General features: G+C 36.8%; 1 protein-coding gene across 4 annotated transcripts in view; it reads left to right on the top strand.

Annotated features, from left to right (window-relative positions):
- Nucleotides 1-19,450, top strand: part of ZMYM4 (zinc finger MYM-type containing 4) — a 178,506-nt gene that overhangs the window by 137,523 nt on the left and 21,533 nt on the right. For all 4 annotated transcript variants that reach the window (XM_033422167.2, XM_049697738.1, XM_033422168.2 and 1 more), the window contains 7 exons: nucleotides 2,023-2,141; nucleotides 2,844-3,015; nucleotides 5,978-6,031; nucleotides 6,436-6,615; nucleotides 7,275-7,369; nucleotides 17,872-18,040; nucleotides 18,222-18,317. In XM_033422167.2, the coding sequence (XP_033278058.1) occupies nucleotides 2,023-2,141; nucleotides 2,844-3,015; nucleotides 5,978-6,031; nucleotides 6,436-6,615; nucleotides 7,275-7,369; nucleotides 17,872-18,040; nucleotides 18,222-18,317 (885 nt within the window). The remainder of the gene's footprint in view (nucleotides 1-2,022; nucleotides 2,142-2,843; nucleotides 3,016-5,977; nucleotides 6,032-6,435; nucleotides 6,616-7,274; nucleotides 7,370-17,871; nucleotides 18,041-18,221; nucleotides 18,318-19,450) is intronic.

Below are 19,450 nucleotides of genomic sequence, written 5' to 3'. Positions count from 1 at the left end.
TGAGCTTCTGATCTCCTCAACTTGCCTTTCCTAGCATGGAATCTCTGCCCTACAAGTGATCTGGGGTGAAGGTAGTTCGTACCCTAGTTTTCTTGGCCTGCTATTCCTATAGTAGGTTTTCTCTTTGTGGGTGGTAGCTGTACTCACTAGGAAATTAACCTCTTTAACCTGGACTTTGAGGGGATAAGAAATGATGGTGGCCTGTCCCTCCTGGTGAGATACAGTAACCCTTGATGGGAGCTGAAGGAAGAGGAGCCCATTCTTTCTGGTCCCACCCATTCCAGAGTGGAGTTTCTATCATATTTAGCTGGCTGAGGCAGGGGTGTGGAGCAGGTAGTAGATCAAAAGTCACAGATGCCTACTGTTCTTACTGTATTTAGTAGATTTTCTTGAATAAATATTTCTCCATTTGCTGTATGCCTTTGGGACAATTTCCAAAGAATTTATTAAGTGGTTATTTTTTAGGTTTTCACCAACTTTGCTTGTTTCCCTAGAGAATTGGGTCTCTGGCATGCTGCCATCTGAAAATCCCAGAATTTTTAAAGTGGAAAGGAATCCTAGATTCTTAGATCTGGAAGGTTATCCTCTAGGCCAGTACTTCTCAAACATTAATATGCATATGAATTATTTGGGAATGTTACTAAGTGGATTCTCATTTAGTGGTGCCGAGGTTTTGCATCTTTTAAGTTCCTGGGTAATGTCAGTGCTGCTGATCCACGGGTCATGTTGAACAGCAGGGCTACAGATGACTTAGTCCTGTATTTTTATTGTACCAATACTGACTTTATAAAAAAGTCATTTTTTAAAATATTTTTTTTATTTATCATTTTTTTACAGTAGGTCCTCGTTATCTGTTTTAAATATAGCAATGTGTACATGTCAATCCCAAAATAGTGACAGTTTAGCATTATGTAGCTTGGTTATCAGACATCTCTAATCAGATAACTTTTTTTTTATGTCCACTGCACCATGGTAAAATTGATCCCATATTATTTCCCACTTCTAACCCTAGTCAAATTGTCAGCTTTTCACTTCTTTTTACTAGCATTACCTTTCTCTTACATTAATGATTTTACAGTTATCTAACATATTTTTCTGGCCTACAGAAAAGACTCTGTAGATAGTTGTTAATGATTTCTACCTCCATCCTTCCCATTTTTTCCCTACTCATGTTTAAGTTAGTTCCCAAAGTTCTGTTTCCTTTTTTTAAAAAATATCTTAGAACCTCTGCTCTGTATACTTATTTTTTTTTCCTGCAGGTATCATAACCACCCTAGTTCAGGCCCTCATCTTCTTAGCTCTATATATTGTAGTTGCCTCCCACATTGTATACTTTCTATTCCATGTGAAGATGGCAGCCAAATCTTTTTAAAGCCATTTTCCTCACATTACTTTGTGCTAACCAATCTGTAGTAGTTCCCCACTGTCTAATGATTTTAAATGTGTATTATAGCCTCACAAAAATGGCCCTTCTACCTATTCAGTCTCCTCTTTAACATACACTACTTATTCATGTTAAGTCTTCTATACCTTTCTTCTAAGATAACTATTCCATTTATCCATCCAAGTTATATCCTTCATTCATCTTATCCTTGTATCACTGATAATTATTGTGTTGCCCACTTTTTTTAGTGCTGTTATACTCAAGCCTTGCTATTTCTCCTTTCTGTGAATTCCTAGTATCATAGATACTTCTTTTTTTTAAATTTAATTTTATTTATTTGGTTGCATCAGGTCTTAGTTGCAGCATGCTTGTGGGATCTAGTTTCCTGACCAGGGATTGAACCTGGGCCCCCTGCATTGGGAGCACAGAGTCTTATCCACTGTGCCACCAGGGAAGTCCCTCATAGATACTTCTTTTGAACTGTAAATGTCCACATGCTTTAAAATTTTTTTTTAAATTAAAATTACACTTCTTTTGAATTATAAGTCTTCATATACCTAAAAAAATTTTTTTAATTAAAATGTCGTTTCTAACCCTCTTTGTTTTTTTGTGGGGTTTTTTTTTTTTTCTTCCATTAGAAGACACTCCAACTCAGCCCCAAGTTATTGTGGTGCCAGTTCCAGTACCAGTGTTCGTACCTATACCTCTTCATCTTTATACTCAGTATGCCCCAGTCCCATTTGGAATTCCAGTTCCAGTGAGTAATCATTTAGAGATTAAGCCTAATTTAGTATGCATTTTTCTCAATTAAGATTTGACAGCTCCATAAAAATACTTTTTACTTGTTGGTAAAATATACCTGACTCTGGTTGGCTATTAATCATACTGTTATATTACTTAAATATGGAATATATAAAGGACTGCTTCTATTTGTACCCTGCCTTGTCAGAGGAAGTTATGATTTAGCTTTTTAAAAACATTTTAAACACAAAAGACCACTAACATAGAAAAAGATCAGAAACAGTGTGTGAATGCTAGAATCCTAGATTGTAGCAAGAATGAAAAGAGGAATACTGTGATTTACAGGATTCTGACTTTTCGTTAAAGAAAAACGTATTCATTTTTTATTGGAAATATATATTTTCTCGGTATTGAATTCTTAAGAGAAACACTTGTGTGAAAATAAGCAAGAAATATAGTCAAAAACAAAACAAAAATTCATTACTTAATTATTCTTTTAGATGAATCAGAGACACGTTAAGTATCCAGAAAAGCACTTACTGAATTTCTATTTAAATGGCTGCAGTCTTATAAAAACAAACTAGCAAGACTATCTTAACCATTAGCAATAGAAATATCTTGAATTTGTTTATTAATAATTTTTATATTTAAATGATCTCACAAATAATAATTTTGATGGTCGACCAAGAAACTCTTCAGTCTATCCTTGGTCTTTCAGATGCCTGTCCCTATGCTTATTCCATCCTCAATGGATAATGAAGATAAAGTCACTGAGAGTATTGAAGACATTAAGGAAAAACTTCCCTCACATCCTTTTGAAGCTGATCTCCTTGAGATGGCAGAAATGATTGCAGAAGATGAAGAGAAGGAAAAGACTCTATCTCAGGGAGGTTGGTATAATTTTAAAGTAAAAAAAGAAAAACACACCTATAAATTTTTAGGTAGCTCATGTAATTTTAAGTATTAGGCAGTCAAGGAGTTTCTAAAAGCTTTATTTGTTTTTAAATATGAAGTCTATGGGCTTGTTAAACTTGTTGATAACTCTGGAGCTCTATCCTGTTTATGAAAGAAATCGATACGGTTTCTAGTTCTTAGTGATTCCAGAAAAATAACTTATAAATCCATGTTTCATGGTCATGTTCTAGTTTTATCCCCTGCAGTCAAAGCCATGGTCTCCAGATAAAAATTACTGTTGTAAAATAATCAGCATGTTGGTAGAAGGTAAAAAGAATTTTAGGGTGGAAAACCATTTGGTTCAAAATAACCTATAGATAAATACCATTTTATGAGTGTAGAATAATGAACAGTAATTAACATTTATGTGCTTGCCGTACTCTAGGCATTGTCCTAAATGCACTGTGTGCGTCACCTCATTTAATTTTCACAACAACCCTATGAGTGAGGTACTGTTTACTTTAGATTCCTCTTTTGGAAAATAGGCTTGCCATGGTTATGAAATCAGGAAATAATGGAATCAGAAGTTGAATCCAGGTTTGTCTGACTCCAAAGAAAGGATTTTAACCAGAACTCAGTAGTATAAATTCCAGAAAGGTTTCCAGCCTTATTTAGCACTGCCTTGATTTTTGGATATAAGAAGAGATAAAGGAAATGGTGTTAAAGGGAGTTGAAATGTATAGGTGAATTTTTGCAATGGCGTATTTTTTTTATTTATTTAATTTATTTTATTTTTGGCTGCATTGGGTCTTCATTGCTGCACCGTGGGCTTTCTCTAGTTGCGGTGAGCAAGAGCTACTCTTCACTGTGGTGTGCGGGCTTCTCACTGCAGTGGCTTCTCTTGTTGCAGAGCACAGGCTCTAGGTGCACAGGCTTCAGTAGTTGTGGCTCGCGGGTTATAGAGCACAGGCTCAGTAGTTGTGGTGCATGGGTTAGTTGCTTTGCAGCATGTGCGATCTTCCCAGACCAGGGCTCGAACTCGTGTCCCCTCCATTGGCAGGCGGATTCTTAACCACTGTGCCACCAGGGAAGCCCACAGTGGCCTTTTCATATATCATTGATGAACCAAGAAATTACTCTTTCCTGACAATTTTTTTTTTCTGTGATGGTTTTTATAAAGCTAGCCACTGGGTTCTGATTTTGCGTAATACATTCTAGCTGGTTTTCTGAACACCACAGCATTTGAAAAAACTACTGTCAACTTTTCTGTTGTGTTGCCAGTACGTTTTTAAATCAGATATACTCTGAGAGATGGGTACAAAGCTTTTTGTTATTATCCCAAAGTTTCTGGTCTCATTTTGCTCTTTAGTGTATAATATCAATTCTGACCCATTTATATGTGGATTTTAAAGTCTTAGAATATTGCCCTTGGGCTTCCCTGGTGGCACAGCGGTTAAGAATCCGCCTGCCAATGCAGGGGACACGGGTTCGAGCCCTGGTCCATGAAAATCCCACATGCCGCAGAGCAACTAAACCCATGCACCACAACTACTGAGTCTGCGCTCTAGAACCTGCAAGCTACAACTACTGAAGCCTGCGCTCTGCAACAAGAGAAGCCACTGCAACAAGAATCCTGTGCACCGCAACAAAGAGTAGCTCCTGCTGGCCGCAACTAGAGAAAGCCCACGCACAGCAACGAAGACCCAACGCAGCCAAAAATAAATAAATAAATAAGTAAGTAAAGTAAGTAAGTAAGTAAATAAATAAATAAATAAAAAGAGTACTGCACCTATGCTTGATCTTCTAATTTCTGATACTTATTTTGCAAGTTCCAGCAATTCCTGATGAGAAACTTCATTCTAAGTTGGCTTCTCCATTCATGTTAATAGTCAGCATTTATCAAATGTTTCCTCTATACAAATATTGTGACTTTGCCTTTGCCTACAGTTCAGTCAAACAGAAAAACTTTAGACTGAGCTTCAAGACAGATAGTTTTAATCATCATAGTGTAATTAAAATCAAATGGTTTAGAAATATAAAGGGGGGAGAAATTAATTCCAACTGAAAGGATCTGGCTCATTTATCTTTGATTTCAGGGAAAAGAGACAATTTTCCTTGGTTTTTTAAAAAATCTTTTTTTAATACTTTAAATCTTTAAACACTTTACTTTTTTTCTTCTTCCTTTTTTTTTTTTTCTTTTGTTTTTTCTTGGCCACATTGTGCAGCTTGTGGGATCTTAGTTCCCTGACCAAGTATTGAACCTGGACCCCAGCAGTGAAAGCTCCGGGTCCTAACCACTGGACAGCCAGAGAATTCCCTAAACTCTTTACTTTTAAAGTAGTTTATAGGGACTTCCCTGGCGGTCCAGTGGTTAAGACTCTGCGCTTCCACTGCAGAAGGCACTTGTTCGATTCCTGGTCGGGGAACCGAGATCCCACATGCTGCATGGTGTGGCCCAAAAACAAACAAAAAAAAAATTACAGTAGTTTATAATTGATAGAACTTTGTTCTGTTTAGTTCCATGTGCTGATTGCTCATGTATTTATATTCTAAGTTTGTCAGCTTTCCACTGCATGGTAAAGCATATTTTATTTAGGGAAGGAAAAAGGAATTTAAAACAGATTTGTCAACCTGTGAGTAAATCAATATTGTGTGTGTGTGTGTGTTGTGGTTAAAAAAAAAAAAAAAAGAATTTCAGATAGCACAGAATCCAAAATAAAGGTCTCTCTTGCCATGACTTCTTTCATACCGCTTGCTATCTAGAAGTGTAACCACTGTTATCAATTGTAATTTAACTGTATTTATCACTAATGCCTGACTTTTATTAATGAACCATTCTTTTCTGCATATAAAGACTATTTACGTAGAACCTCCCTAGTGCAGTCATTTCATTTGAGATGCGGTTTGTTTTTTGTATACATATAAATTGACTTATTATGTGCTTTTCTTTTTCTTTAGGATCCCAAACTTCTGAACAGGAGCTCTTTCTAGACACCAAGATATTTGAAAAAGGTTTGTAATTGTAAATGTATTTTGAATCTTAGAAATATTATCCTCTGTTAGTGACACAAATCCGTAAAGTATTAGCATCCTTGGATTTAATATTTGCAATTTTAGCTGTTTGTAGGGGGCATCAGACATCTATGATTTTGTGCTAATTTGTAAAGAGACTAATAAAAGCTACCTCAGATATTGGTTTTAAGGATTAATTGAAATAATGCTCTGAAGTGTGTACCAAGAATATAAATCTAGTTCTGTGATATTGGTGAACAAGTTACTTCATTCTTGAGTGTACCTATGGAATTGTCCAGCAACCATACCTGACTTTTTGGTATTTAGGGTTTCAGAGAGGTTTCTGAGTATGTCAAGTATATTATCTCATTTTGAGGGCTTGTTTGTTTTTCTGTATATTTCAGACCAAGGAAGTACTTACAGTGGTGATCTTGAATCAGAGGCAGTATCTACTCCACATAGCTGGGAGGAAGAATTAAATCATTATGCCTTAAAGTCAAATACTGTGCAAGAGGCTGATTTAGAAGTGAAGCAGTTCTCAAAAGGGGAAACTGAACAGGATCTGGAAGCAGATTTTCCATCAGGTTTGTGCAGTGTAACCTGTCTGTTCAAAGTCCTTTATTAGAATATTCGTACAACTCTGAATTGGCATAATGAAGCAGTTATAATGTATGATAACTATCTAGGGCACAAATGGTCCCTGCCTTTGAAGGTATTAATTCATACCATATTGTTCTTTATAAGGGGTTAATTTGTTTTTGTTGTTGTTGTTTTTAAGTTTCCCACAGTAATCATATAGGGATTTTTCTTGATTGTTAATAAAGTTTGGGGTTTTTTTTTGCGGTACACGGGCCTCTCACTGTTGTGGCCTCTCCTGTTGCAGAGCACAGGCTCTGGACGCGCAGGCTCAGCGGCCATGGCTCACGGGCCCAGCCGCTCCGTGGCATGTGGGATCTTCCCGGCCCGGGGCACGAACCCGTGTCCCCTGCATTGGCAGGCGGACTCTCAACCACTGCGCCAACAGGGAAGCCCCCCCCCCTTTTTTTTTTTTTGCGAGATAATAAAGTTTTTATACATGCTGTATCTCCTTGTTTTCTTATGTATATAAGTAAAGTCCATATTTTATCATAAACAAAGTAATGAATATAGTGATGATTACCTGATATTTCCTCCTTCACCCTAAGTGTTTATTTAAGTCTGTGAGTGATTTATCTCACATTATGCTTTCTCTTGGATATCATAGAATCCTTTGACCCACTGAATAAAGGACAGGGAATCCAGGCACGTTCCCGAACAAGAAGACGACACAGAGATGGCTTCCCCCAGCCCAGACGAAGAGTAAGCAGTAACTTAATTTTTCTAGCATTTTCTTTTCTTTTCTTTGTTGTTTTCCAACCTTGTATTTTTGTCCTTTTGTTTTTGTTTTTTTGAAGTCAAAAACCATATCTCTTATTTTATATTTCCTCAGGAGGGACTTTTTATTTTGTTTCTATAATCAAAGGATTTTTCTGTTAGTTTTTTATAATCGTTGTTACACACTTTCCTCTTTTTTTTTTTTTGCGGTACACGGGCCTCTCACTGTTGTGGCCTCTCCCGTTGTGGATCACAGGCTCCAGATGCGCAGGCTTAGCGGCCATGGCTCACGGGCCCAGCCGCTCCGTGGCATGTGGGATCTTCCCGGATCAGGGCACGAACCCATGTCTTCTGCATTGTCAGGCAGACTCTCAACCACTGTGCCACCAGGGAAGCCCTGCACACTTTTTTTTTTTTTTTTTACTTGGGTTAGTTTTCATCTTATTGAGTTATGTTTTTTATTATGGATATAATTCTTTTATCAAATATGACTTTTCCTCCTATTTTGTGACTTCATTTTTATTTTCTTAATAGTGAAAAACAACTTTTTCCCTATTTCCGTGGTTCATTTATTTATTTTTTTCCAGTTTTATTGAGATATAATTGACATAACAGGACTAAGTTTAAGGTGTAGAGCATAATGATTTGACTTACATACATCATGAAATGAATACCACAATAAGATCGTAAACATTCATCATCTCATATAGATAAAAAATTAAAGAAACAAAAAAATTTTTTTTTACTATGAGAACTCTTAGGATTTACTCTCTTCACAACTTGTATATATAGCACAGAGCAGTGTTCATTATATATATCCTGTCGCACATTATACCCCTAGTACTTACTTAAACTGGAAATTTACGCCTTTTGACTACCTTCATCCAGTCTCCCTCCCCCTACTCCCTGCTTCTGGTAGCCACAAATCTGATCTCTTTTTCTAAGAATTTGTTTGTTTGTTTTTGAAATATAATAGACCTACAATACTTTGTTAGTTCTTGGAGCACAACATACTGATTCAACATTTCTACATATTTCAAAATGTTCACTAGGATAAGTCTAGTTACAATATGTCAGCATACAAAGATATTACATAATTATAATTGTGTGATTGTATTCCCCACACTGTACATTTCATAACATAACCATGACTCATTTACTTTGTGACTGGAAGTTTGTACCTCTTAATCTCCCTCACCTATGTCTCTCATCTCCCCAACCCCCTCCCCTGTGAGAACCACTTGTTTATTCTCTGTATCTATAATTCTGTTTCTGTTTAATTATGTTTGTTCATTTGTTTTTTAGATTCCAGATATAAGTGAAATCATATAGTATTTGTCTTTCTCTGTCTGATTTGTTTCACTTACTGTAATACCCTCTAGGTCCATCCCTGCTGTCACAAATGGCAAGATTTCATTCTTGTTTGTGGTTGAGTAATAATTCCATTGTATGTAACTGTGTGTGTGTGTGTGTGTGTACCACATCTTCTTTATTCATTCATCTAGGACACTTAGGTTGTTTCCATATCTTGGCTGTTGTCAGTAATGCTGCAGTGGACTTAAGGGTGCATATATATCTTTTTGAATTAGTGTTTTTGTTTCTTTTGGGTAAAAAATACCCAGAAGTGGAATTGCTGGATCAAATGGTAGTTCTATGTTTAATTTTTGAGGAAGCGCTATACTGTTTTCCACAATGGCTGCACCAGTTTACATTCCCACCAACAGTGCATGAGTGTTCCCCCTTTTACACATCGTCGCCAACACTTGATATCTCTTGTCCCTTTCGTTGTAGTCATTCTGACAGGTGTGAGGTGATATTTCATTGTGGTTTTGTCTCGCATTTCCCTGATGATTAGTGATGTGGAGCATCTTTCCGTGTGTCTGTTGGCAATCTGTATGTCCCTTTTGGGAAAATGGCTCTTCAGATCCTCTGCCCATTTTTTAATTCCATTTTTTGTTTGTTTGTTTGTTGGATATTGAGTTATTTATACATTTTGGATATTAACCTCTTTCCAGATATATAATTTGGAAATATCCTTTCCCATTCAGTAGGTTGCCTTTACATTTTGTTGAGGGTTTCCTTTGCTATGCAAAATCTTTTTAGTTTGATGTGGTCCCATTTGTTTATTTTTGCTTTGGTTGTCTTTACCTGAGGGAACAGACCCAAAAAATATTACTAAAACCGATGTCAAAGTTTCCTGCCTGTGTTTTCCTCTAGGACTTTCATGGTCTCAGGTCTTACATTTTCAGTTTAATTTTGTATATGGTATGAAAAAGTGGTCCAGTTTCATTCTTTTCCATGTAGCTGTCCACTTCTCCCAACACCATTTACTGAAGAGTCAGTCTTTTCTTCATTGTACAATATAGTCTTGCCTCTTTTGGCATAGATTAATTGACCATAAAAGCATAGGTTTATCTGGGCTGTCTATTCTGTTCCACTGATCTGTTTGTATGTTTTTGTGCCACTACCATACTGTTTTGATTACTGTAGTTTTTAGCATAGTCTGAAATCAGGGAGTATGATACCTCTAGCTTTGTTCTCCTTTCTCAAGATTGTTTTGGCTATTCTGGGTGTTTTATGTTTCCTAATGAATTTTAGAATTATTTGTTCTAGTTCTGTGAAAAATGCCATTGGTAGTTTGATTTTATTGCATTGAATCTGTAGTCTGCCTTGGGTAGTGTGGTTATTTTGACAATATTCTTCTAATTCACGAGAATGGTGTATTTTTCCATTTGTTTGTTTAATCTTCAGTTTCCTTCATCAGTGTCTTATAGTTTTCTGAGTCGAGTCTTACCTCCTTTGTTAGATTTATTCCTAGGTATTTTATTCTTTTTGATGCGATTATAAACAGGATTGTTTTAAAAATTTCTCTGACAGTTTGTTGGTAGTTTATAGAAATGCAACAGATTTTGTATATTTTGTATCATGCAACTTTACTGAATTCGTTGGTGAGTTCTCATAACTTTTTGGTGGTGTCTTTAGGATTTTCTATGTATAGTATGGTGTTATCTGCAAACAGTGACAGTTTTCTTCCTTTCCAATTTGGATTCCTTTTATTTCTTTTTCTTCTCTGATTGCTGTGGCTGGGACTTCCAATACCATGTTGAATAAAAGTGGCAGAATGGGCATCCTTGTCTTATTCCTGATCTTAGAGGAAATTGTTTCAGTTTTTCATCATTCAGTATGATGTTAGCTGTGGGTCTGTTATATTTGGCCTTTATTACATTGGGGTATGTTCCCGCTATAGCCATTTTGTGGAGAATTTTTATCATAAATGAATGTTGAATTTTGTCAAAGGCTTTTTTTGCTTCTGTTGAGATGATCATATGACTTTTATTCTTCAGTTTGTTAATGTGGTGTATCACATTGGTTTGCAAATACCAAATTGTTCTTTGCATCCCTGGAATAAATCCCACTTGCTCATGGTGTGTGATCCTTGTAATGTATTGTTGAATTTGGTATGCTGATATTTTGTTGAGGATTTTTGTATGTATGTTCATCAGTGATATTGGCCTGTAATTGTCTTCTTTTATGGTCATCTACTTTTGGTATCAGGGTGATACTGGCCTCGTAGAATGAATTCGTAAGTGTTGCTTCCTCTGCTATTTTTTGTAATAGTTTGAGAAGGATAGGTATTAACTCTTCTCTAAATGTTTGGTCAACTTCATCTGTGAAGCTGTCTGGTCCTAGACTTTTGTTTGTTGGGAGTTTTATGATTACTGATTCAATTTCATTACTAGTAATTGGTCTGTTCATATTTTCTATGTATTTCTGGGTCAGTCTTAGGAGGGTGTACATTTCTAAAATTTTTCCATTTCTTCCAGGTGATTCTTTTGGTGTATAATTGTTCATAGTAGTCTCTTAAGATCCTTTATATTTCTGTGTTGTTTGTTGTAACTTCTCTCTTCTCATTTTTTTTAAAAAATTTATTTGTACGTTTCTTTTTTCCTTGATGAGTCCGGCTGAAGGTTTATCCACTTTGCTTATCTTTTAAAAAGATCAGCTCTTGGTTTCATTGATCTTTTCTATTGCTTTTTAGTCTCTAGTTTATTTTTGCTCTGATCTTTATGATTTCTTTCCTTTACCAACTTTCGGTTTTCTTTTTCTTTTTCTAGTTCCCTTAGGGTATAAGGTTAGTTTGTTTATTTGAGATTTTTCTTGTTTCCTTAAGTAGGCTTGTCACTATAAACTTACCTCTTAGAACTGCTTTTGCTGTATCCCATAGATTTTGGATAATTGTGTTCATTTTCATTGGTCTCCAGGTATAATCTTGATTTCCTCTTTAATTTCTTTGGTGACCCATTGGTTGTTTAATAACATATTGTTTAGTCTTCTGTGCTGTGTGTTTTTTACAGTTCTTTTGTGTATTTGGTTTCTAGTCTCATAGCATTGTGGTTGGAAAAGATGCTTGATATGATTTTACTTTTCTCTTAAATTTACTGAGACTTGTTTTGTGGCCTAGCAAGTGATCTAGAGAATGTTCCATGTGAACTTGAAAAGAATGTGTGTTCTACTTTTGGGTGAAATATTACATATATATATATGTGTATATATACACACAAACATATGTGTGTGTGTGTGTTTATTCTGTATATAGCTATTAAATCCATTTCTTGTAATGTGTCATTTATGGCCAGTGATTCCTTACTTATTTTCCCTATTTATCTCTGTCCATTGATGTAAGCGAGGTTTTAAAGTCCCCTACTCTTGTTGTGTAACTGTCCATTTCTCCCTTTATATCTGTCAATGTTTGCTTTATGTATTTAGGTGCACCTTTCCTATCCTCTCACATTCAGTCTTTGTGTGCCTTTAGATTTGATGTGAGTCTCTTTTAGGCAGCACTGTGGGTCTTGTTTTTGTATCCATTTAGCTACCCTATGTTTTTTTATTGGAGCATTTAGTCCATTTACATGTAAAGTAATTATTGATAGGTATGTACTTATTGTCATTTTGTTAATTGCTTTGTGGTTGTTTTTGTAGCTCTTTTTTGTTCCTCATTGTTTTGCTCTCATCCCCTGTGATTTGATGACTATGTTTAGTGTTATTTTGGGGTTCCTTTCTCTTTTTTGTGTGTGTATCTATTACTGATTTTTGGTTTGTTGTTACCATGAGGTTTATGTATACCAGTCTATTTATGTTTATACATGATTATTTTAAGTGCTGATCTCTTAATTTTGAATACATTTTACCAACCCTGAATTTTTACCCTCCCCACATTTAATGTTTCTGACATCATATTTTACGTTTTTTGGTTTGTGTATTAATTACTACTTATTATGGATACAGATAATTTTACTACTTTTGTCTTAATCTTTCTAGTAGATAGTACTGATCTACTATCTTTACTGTATGTTTGTCTTTACCAGTGAAATTTTTCCTTTTTTAATTTTCATTTTTCTAGTTGTTACTTTTTCTTTTCTGCTTAGAGAATTCCCTTTAACATTTCTTATAAAGCTGGTTTTGTTGTACTGAATTATTTTAGCTTTGCTTGTCTGTAAAAAACTCTTAATCTCTCTATCAAATCTGAATGAAAGGCTTGCTGGGTATAGTATTCTTCGTTGTAGGTTTTTTCCCTTTCATCACTTTACATACATGGTGCCAGTCCCTTCTGGCCTGCAGAATTTCTGCTGAAAAGTCATCTGATAGCCTTATGGGATTTTCCTTTAACGTAACTAGTTGCTTTTCCTTTGATGCTTTTAAATTCTCTCTTTATCCTTAATGTTTGCTATTTTAATTATAATGTGTCTTTGAGCGGAAATCTTTGGATTGACTCTGTTTGGGACTTTCTGTACTTCTGGGACTTGGATGTCTGGTTCCTTTCCCAGATTAGGGTCGTTTTCAGCTATTATGTCTTCAAATATGTCCTCTGCTCCTTCCGTGCTCTCTTCTTCCAGGACCTCTACAATGCAAATGTTGGTACACTTAAAGTTGTCTCAGAGTTCTCTTGAACTGTCCTCACTTTTTAAAATTCTTTTTCTTTTTTCTCTTCAGTTTGAGTGATTTTGACTACACTGTCTTCCAGTTTGCTGATCTGTTCCTCTGTATCAGCTAACCTACTGTTAATTCCTTTTATTTCAGTTACTGTATTTTTTGTCTCTGCTTGCTTGTTCATTATATTTTCTAACTCTTTGTTAGGAACTTCTAACCTCTCACTGTGTTCATTCTTCTCCTGAGTTCTTTGAGCATCTTTACCGTCATTACCTTGCAGTCTTATTGGGTAGAATGCTTCCTTTGGAACATATTCCTCTGTTGCCTTATTTTGCCTAGTTGTTTTTACTTCTATGTATTTCATAGGTTGGTTCGGTTTACCAATCTTAGATAAGTGACCTTATGTAAGAGACATTCTACAGGGCTGAGCAGCAGACTCCCCTCTAGTCACCAGAGCTGTATGCTCTAGGGGTGCCCTGTATATGCACTGCATGGGCCCTTATGACAAGCTGACTCCTGTGGGCATTCTGATAAGCATGGTCAGCATGGCTGACTACTGTGGGCGTGCTGGGACCAGAAAGTCCAAGACCGGTTGATTGCCAGACCCTGCCTAATGCAGAGGCCTCCGACTCTGGTGTGGTTGGCTGCAGCCTGGGGAGTTCTGGTCCTGGTGCTGGCCCACTGGTGGGCAGGGCCACGTCATGAGGCAGCTGGCTGCAGAGCCCTGAGGAGTTCCCAGGCTAATGCTGTCCTGCTGGTGGGTGGGACTGGGTGGAGGGTGGGTGTTCTCGGCCTGGTTTTGACCCACTGGGTTACAGGCTGGGTCCTGACACAGGTGGCTACAGGGCTGCGGTATACCCAGGGGCTAGTGTCTGCTCTCTAGTGGGCAGGACAAGGGCTCATGGGATCCCAGGGCTGGTGCCAACCAGTGGTGGGTGAGGCTGTATCCTGGGACTAGTTCTGTTCCATTGGTGCACAGAGCTGGGTCCCAGGGTCTCTGGCTGGGGGGCCTGGTTCCTGAAGCTGGTATTGGCTTGTGGATGTATTGGTCTAGGTCCCACGGTATCCTGGGGCTAGTGTTGGTCCACTGGTGGGAAGAGCCTGCTCCTGAGGATCTCTGGCTGTGGGGCCCTGGTGATCCTAGAGTTGGTGTCAGCCTGCTGGTGGGCAAGGCCAGGGCCCAGGAGGTCCTGGGACTAGTGCCTATCCACTGGTGGGCAGAGCCTTGTTCAGGGTGGCTGGGGGCTCATGGGAGCCTAAGGCAGCAAACTTGCTGGTGTTTGGGGCTGTGTCCTCACCTGGCTAGCTTCTTGGCCTCAAGCGTCCCAGGATTGTTGGCAACTGGCTGATGGGCAGGCTGGCCCCAGTTCTCATTTAACTTAGTGGGAGGAGTCCACAATGGTGCTTGCTAGCAGCAGTGTTCTCATTGTAGAGTGAGCTCCCCAAAATGGCTTCCGCCAGCATCTGTGTCCCCAGGGTGAGTCCCAGTTTCCTCTTGACTCTCTGGGAGGCTCTCTGAAATCAAGTGGGTCTGACCCAGTCTCCTTTCAAATTACTGCTTTTGCCCTGGGTCTCAGATCATGTGAGATTTTGTGTGTACCCTTTGAGAGTGGGAGTCTCTTGTTTCCTGCAGCCCTCTGGCTCTCCTGTAAACAAGCCCCGCTGGCCTTCAAAACCAAGTGTTCTGGAGGTTTATCTTCCCAGTGCAGGAGCCCCGGACTGGGGAGCCCTGTATGGGGCTCAGACCTCTCACTTCTTGGGGAGAACATCTCCAATTGTGATTATCTTCCCATTTGTGTGTCACCTAACCTGGTGGTGTGGGTCTTGATTATACCGTGTCTCTGCCCCTTTCTACCCATCTTGTAGTTCCTTCTTTATATCTTTAGCTGTAAAAGATCTTTTCTGCTAGTCTTCAGGTCATTTTTATGGAAAGTTGCTCTGTACATAGTAATAATTTTGGTGTGCCCATGGGAGGTGGGGAGCTCAGGGTCTTCCTATTCTGCCATCTTGGTCACCCACACTAGGACAGAACTTTTTACTTTTGAGAAGTCCACTTTATCAGTTTTTATTCTTTTATAATTTGTGCTTTTTATTATCCCATCTAAAAATCTTTGCTTAACTTAACTATGGTAATTAAGATTTTCTCTTACATTTTCTCCTAGTTTTATAATTTTCTTTTATGTTTTCTGTGATCCATTTTGAGATAATTTTTATGTATAAGTTAAGGCATCACATTTCATTTTTTTGTGTGTATGGATATACAGTTGTTCCAGTACCACTTTTGTAAATGCTGTCTTTTCCCCTTCAGTTACATTGGCACTTTTGTTAAAGTCAACTGACCATATATGTCTTGGTCTGTTTCTGAAACTATTCTGTTCCATTGATATACATGTCTATTTTTATACCAGTACCAACTGACTTGATTAATGTAGCTTTACAGTGAGTCTTGAAATAGGAGTGTAGGTCTTCCATCTTTGTTCATCTTTTTCAAAGGATTTATTTGAATTTCCATATACATTTTAGAATCAGCTTGTCAATTTCTACAAAAAAGTCTGCTGAAATTTTGATTGGGGCTGTTCTTAATCCATGGATCAATTTGCAGAGAAATGACATCCTAGCAACTTTGAGCCATCCAGTCCATAAAGATGGTATCTTTCACCTTTATTCAGATTATCTCCCAACAATGTTTTATATTTTTCATTTTACAAGTCTTATACTTTACCAAATTTATCTAATAAGTATTTTAATATATTTTTGATCCTGTTGTGAATAGCGTTATTTTTAAATTTCCTTTTCTAGTGTTCTTCATTGACATAGAAATAGAGATGGTTTTGTATATTGATTTTATATATACGGTGATTTTGCTCAACTGAAATCCTTAGGATTTTCTACCTACACAATCATATTATCTGTAAATAAAGGCAGTTTCACTTTTTCCTTTACAATCTTAGTGCATTTTCTTTCTTTTTTTGATTTATTGCATTAACAAGGATCTTTAGTACAATGTTTAATATAAGTAATGAGTGCAGACCTTCATGCCTCTTCCCAATTTTAGGGAAGTGTTCAGCCTTACAATATTGAGTATGATGTTACCTATATGTTTCTCATAGATGACCTCTATCAAGTTCAGGAAGTTCCTTTCTATTTCTAATTGCTCAGAGTGTTTTTGATTGTGTTTTGAACTTTGTCAGGTGATCTCTTGAGATGATCATCTGGTTTTTCTTTTCTGAGTCTTTTAAAGTGGTGAAATACATTAATTTTTTAAATTATAAACTAACCTTGCATTTATGGGATGAGCACTACTTTCTTTTGATGTTTTTATTCTTCTATACGTTGCTGGATTCAGTTTGCTAATATTTGTTAAGGTTTTAAGTGTCTCAGTTTAAAAGAGCTATTGATCTGTTTTCTTGTGATGACTTTATCTGGCCTTGCTGTCAGGATAATAGTAATATAAGTGAGTTAGTGTTCCTCCTCTTCTATTTTCTGAAATACAGTTTATATAATTACTTAATTCTTGGGTAGACTTCAACAGTGAAGCCATCTGGGTCTGGATTTTTTTTTATGGGAAGGTTTTAAGCTATGAATTGAATTTCTCTAGCTACTTAGGTTATCTATTTCTTCTAGAGCAAGCTTTGTTAGTTTGTGTCTTTCAAGAAATTTGTTCAGTTTATCTAAGCTGTCTAGCTTATTGTCATAATGACGTTCACAGTTTTATTATTCTTTTTATATGTGTGGGGTCAGGTGTTGATAATTTGTGTCTTTTTTCTTTTATCCCTGATCATTCTAGCTAGAGATTTATCATGTTTTTTTAACCTTCTAAAAGTACCAGCTCTTCATTTTATTGATTTTTCCTTTATCTGTTCTTTTTATTGATTTTTGCTCTTCTTTTTATTATTTCCTTACTTTGGGTTTTAATGAAGTCTTTTTTCTAGTTTCTTAACACAGAGGCTAGATTATTGATTTTAGACTTCTTTCACTTCTCATAGAAGCATTTTAATACTGTAAATGCCCTTATAAGCACTGCTTTAGCACTATTACATAAAGTTTGATACGTTTTGTTTTCATTTTTACTTAAGTTCAAAATATTCTCTAATCGCATTTGTGGTTTCTTAACATGTGTTGTTTAATTTCTGAGGTTTCAGGATTTTTCTAACACTATTTCATTACTGATTTCTAGCTGAATTCCATTGTAGTTAGAGAATTTATTGAGGCTTCTTTTAGAGCCATCTATTCGTATGTTCCATTAAATAGACCTGAGTGGTAATAACTGTTATTCATACCTCATTGGGTGGGTCCAGCATCCGGAACATAGTAAATACCCAAATGTTAGTGATTATTAAAATATTGCCTTCTACACTTCAATTTTCTCTTTTTTTCTTTTCTCATATGGATTGGATTAGATGACTAAGCTCTTTCTAGCTCTAAGAACTCTGAATCTTTGGGATCTAATACTAAATTGCATTTTCTGTAAATTTATGCCCATTCTGTCTTTGAGAATCCCAATTCTTAAAGCTCTGAAACTAAATTTTATATTCTGTAAATTTTTGGAATTCTTACAGGGACGGAAGAAGTCTGTAGTGTCTGTGGAGCCCAGGAGTCTTATTCAAGGAGCCTTTCAAGGGTGCTCAGTGTCTGGGATGACACTGAAATACATGTATGGGGTAAATGCCTGGAAGAACTGGGTTCAGTGGAAAAATGCCAAGGAAGAGCAGGGGGATCTGAAAAGTGGTAAATACACGGCATGAATTTGTATCTCGATTTAGGGGGTGGGAGGAATACAGATAAAGTCATAAATCTACTCAAAAGGGATAAATAGTAGGTCAGAAATCCCATAAAACTTTGATTTTGGCTTTACTTAATTTTTTTCCCCATCTTTATTTATTCTCATTAATTTTTCTTTCTTTGTCAGGAGTTGAACATGCCTCATCTAGCCCGTGTTCTGACCCTTTAGGAAGTGCTCAAGACCATGCACTCTCTCAAGAATCTTCAGAGCCAGGCTGTAGAGGTAAAATTTCTCTCCTTGTGATCTGAATTGCTTGTAATATCATTGTTGATTTTAAATTTGTAAATGGAATATTTAAAATTATTTAAAATTTGAAGTTTATGTTTAAAAAGAGAAATTAATATCCACTCCCAATTTTAAAGAGCTTGTTATAAAGGTAAGGTTGTATCTTCTGATCATGAGTTTCTTGTGCAAATATAAGGAATTCTGTTTCTTTTTCTAACACTATGCAAGTAACTCAAATCTGTCTTCTTGAGCCCTATATTTGTAGAATAATCAGTGTGGAACCCAGTGTAACACTTTTTATTGTTGTTGTTGTTAAGAAGAATACCTGGAAAAGCCTTGCTGTTACTGTAGGAATTTTTCCTATCAAGGAGCTGTATATGATTGACCATGATTGCAGGTTTCATTTTTGGTGCCAAAAACTTTGGAACCCAATAAACAGTTCAAATAGAGCAACACTGTATAATTTTAGAACCCTAATCATTAGCTTTCTTTTTTCCCTGGTCATTCTATTCTAAACTTTGTTTTCAGTTTGTATTTTGCTTTTTTATTATCTGTGTTTTATATAAGATACTTATACAATCTTTGTGGGATGAGATGGGGCAGGAATGAATATGTCCTTGTAACTAGATTTTTTTGTCCCTTTCCAACTATACCTTCTCTCTAATACCTGGGTGATTGCATGCACTCTTGGCTTTGCCTCAGTCTACCCTCATTATTGGAGCAGTTAGTTGCTGCTGTGGTCTGTGACTGACTCATTGAGTTCCCACAGATCAAGTATAATCTCTCTGCTCCAGAGTGATATAAATATACTCCTGTTATGGGAGTTTACTAGGCCTTTCACCTTCCAGTTTGAGCCACAACATTTTTAAGAAAGAAGGAAGGGTAGGGACTTCCCTGGTGGTCCAGTAGTTAAGACTCTGTTCTCCCAAAGCAGGGGGCACAGGTTCAGTCCCCTATTGGGGAACTAAGATCCTGCATGCCGCACAGCGTGGCCAAAAAATAAACAAACGAAACGGTGGATATGCAAGTCAACTGTACTTCAATTTAAAAAAATAAAAATTTAAAAAGAAAGAAAAAAGGAGGGGTAGTGAAAATGGAGAAGTAATATTGTATTAGACCACCAAGCCTAA

This window comes from Orcinus orca, chromosome 1 (assembly GCF_937001465.1).
Source record: "Orcinus orca chromosome 1, mOrcOrc1.1, whole genome shotgun sequence".
Lineage (NCBI taxonomy): Eukaryota > Metazoa > Chordata > Mammalia > Artiodactyla > Delphinidae > Orcinus > Orcinus orca.
Note: the sequence above shows the minus strand (reverse complement) of the source record. Positions and strands in the feature narration are given on the sequence as shown.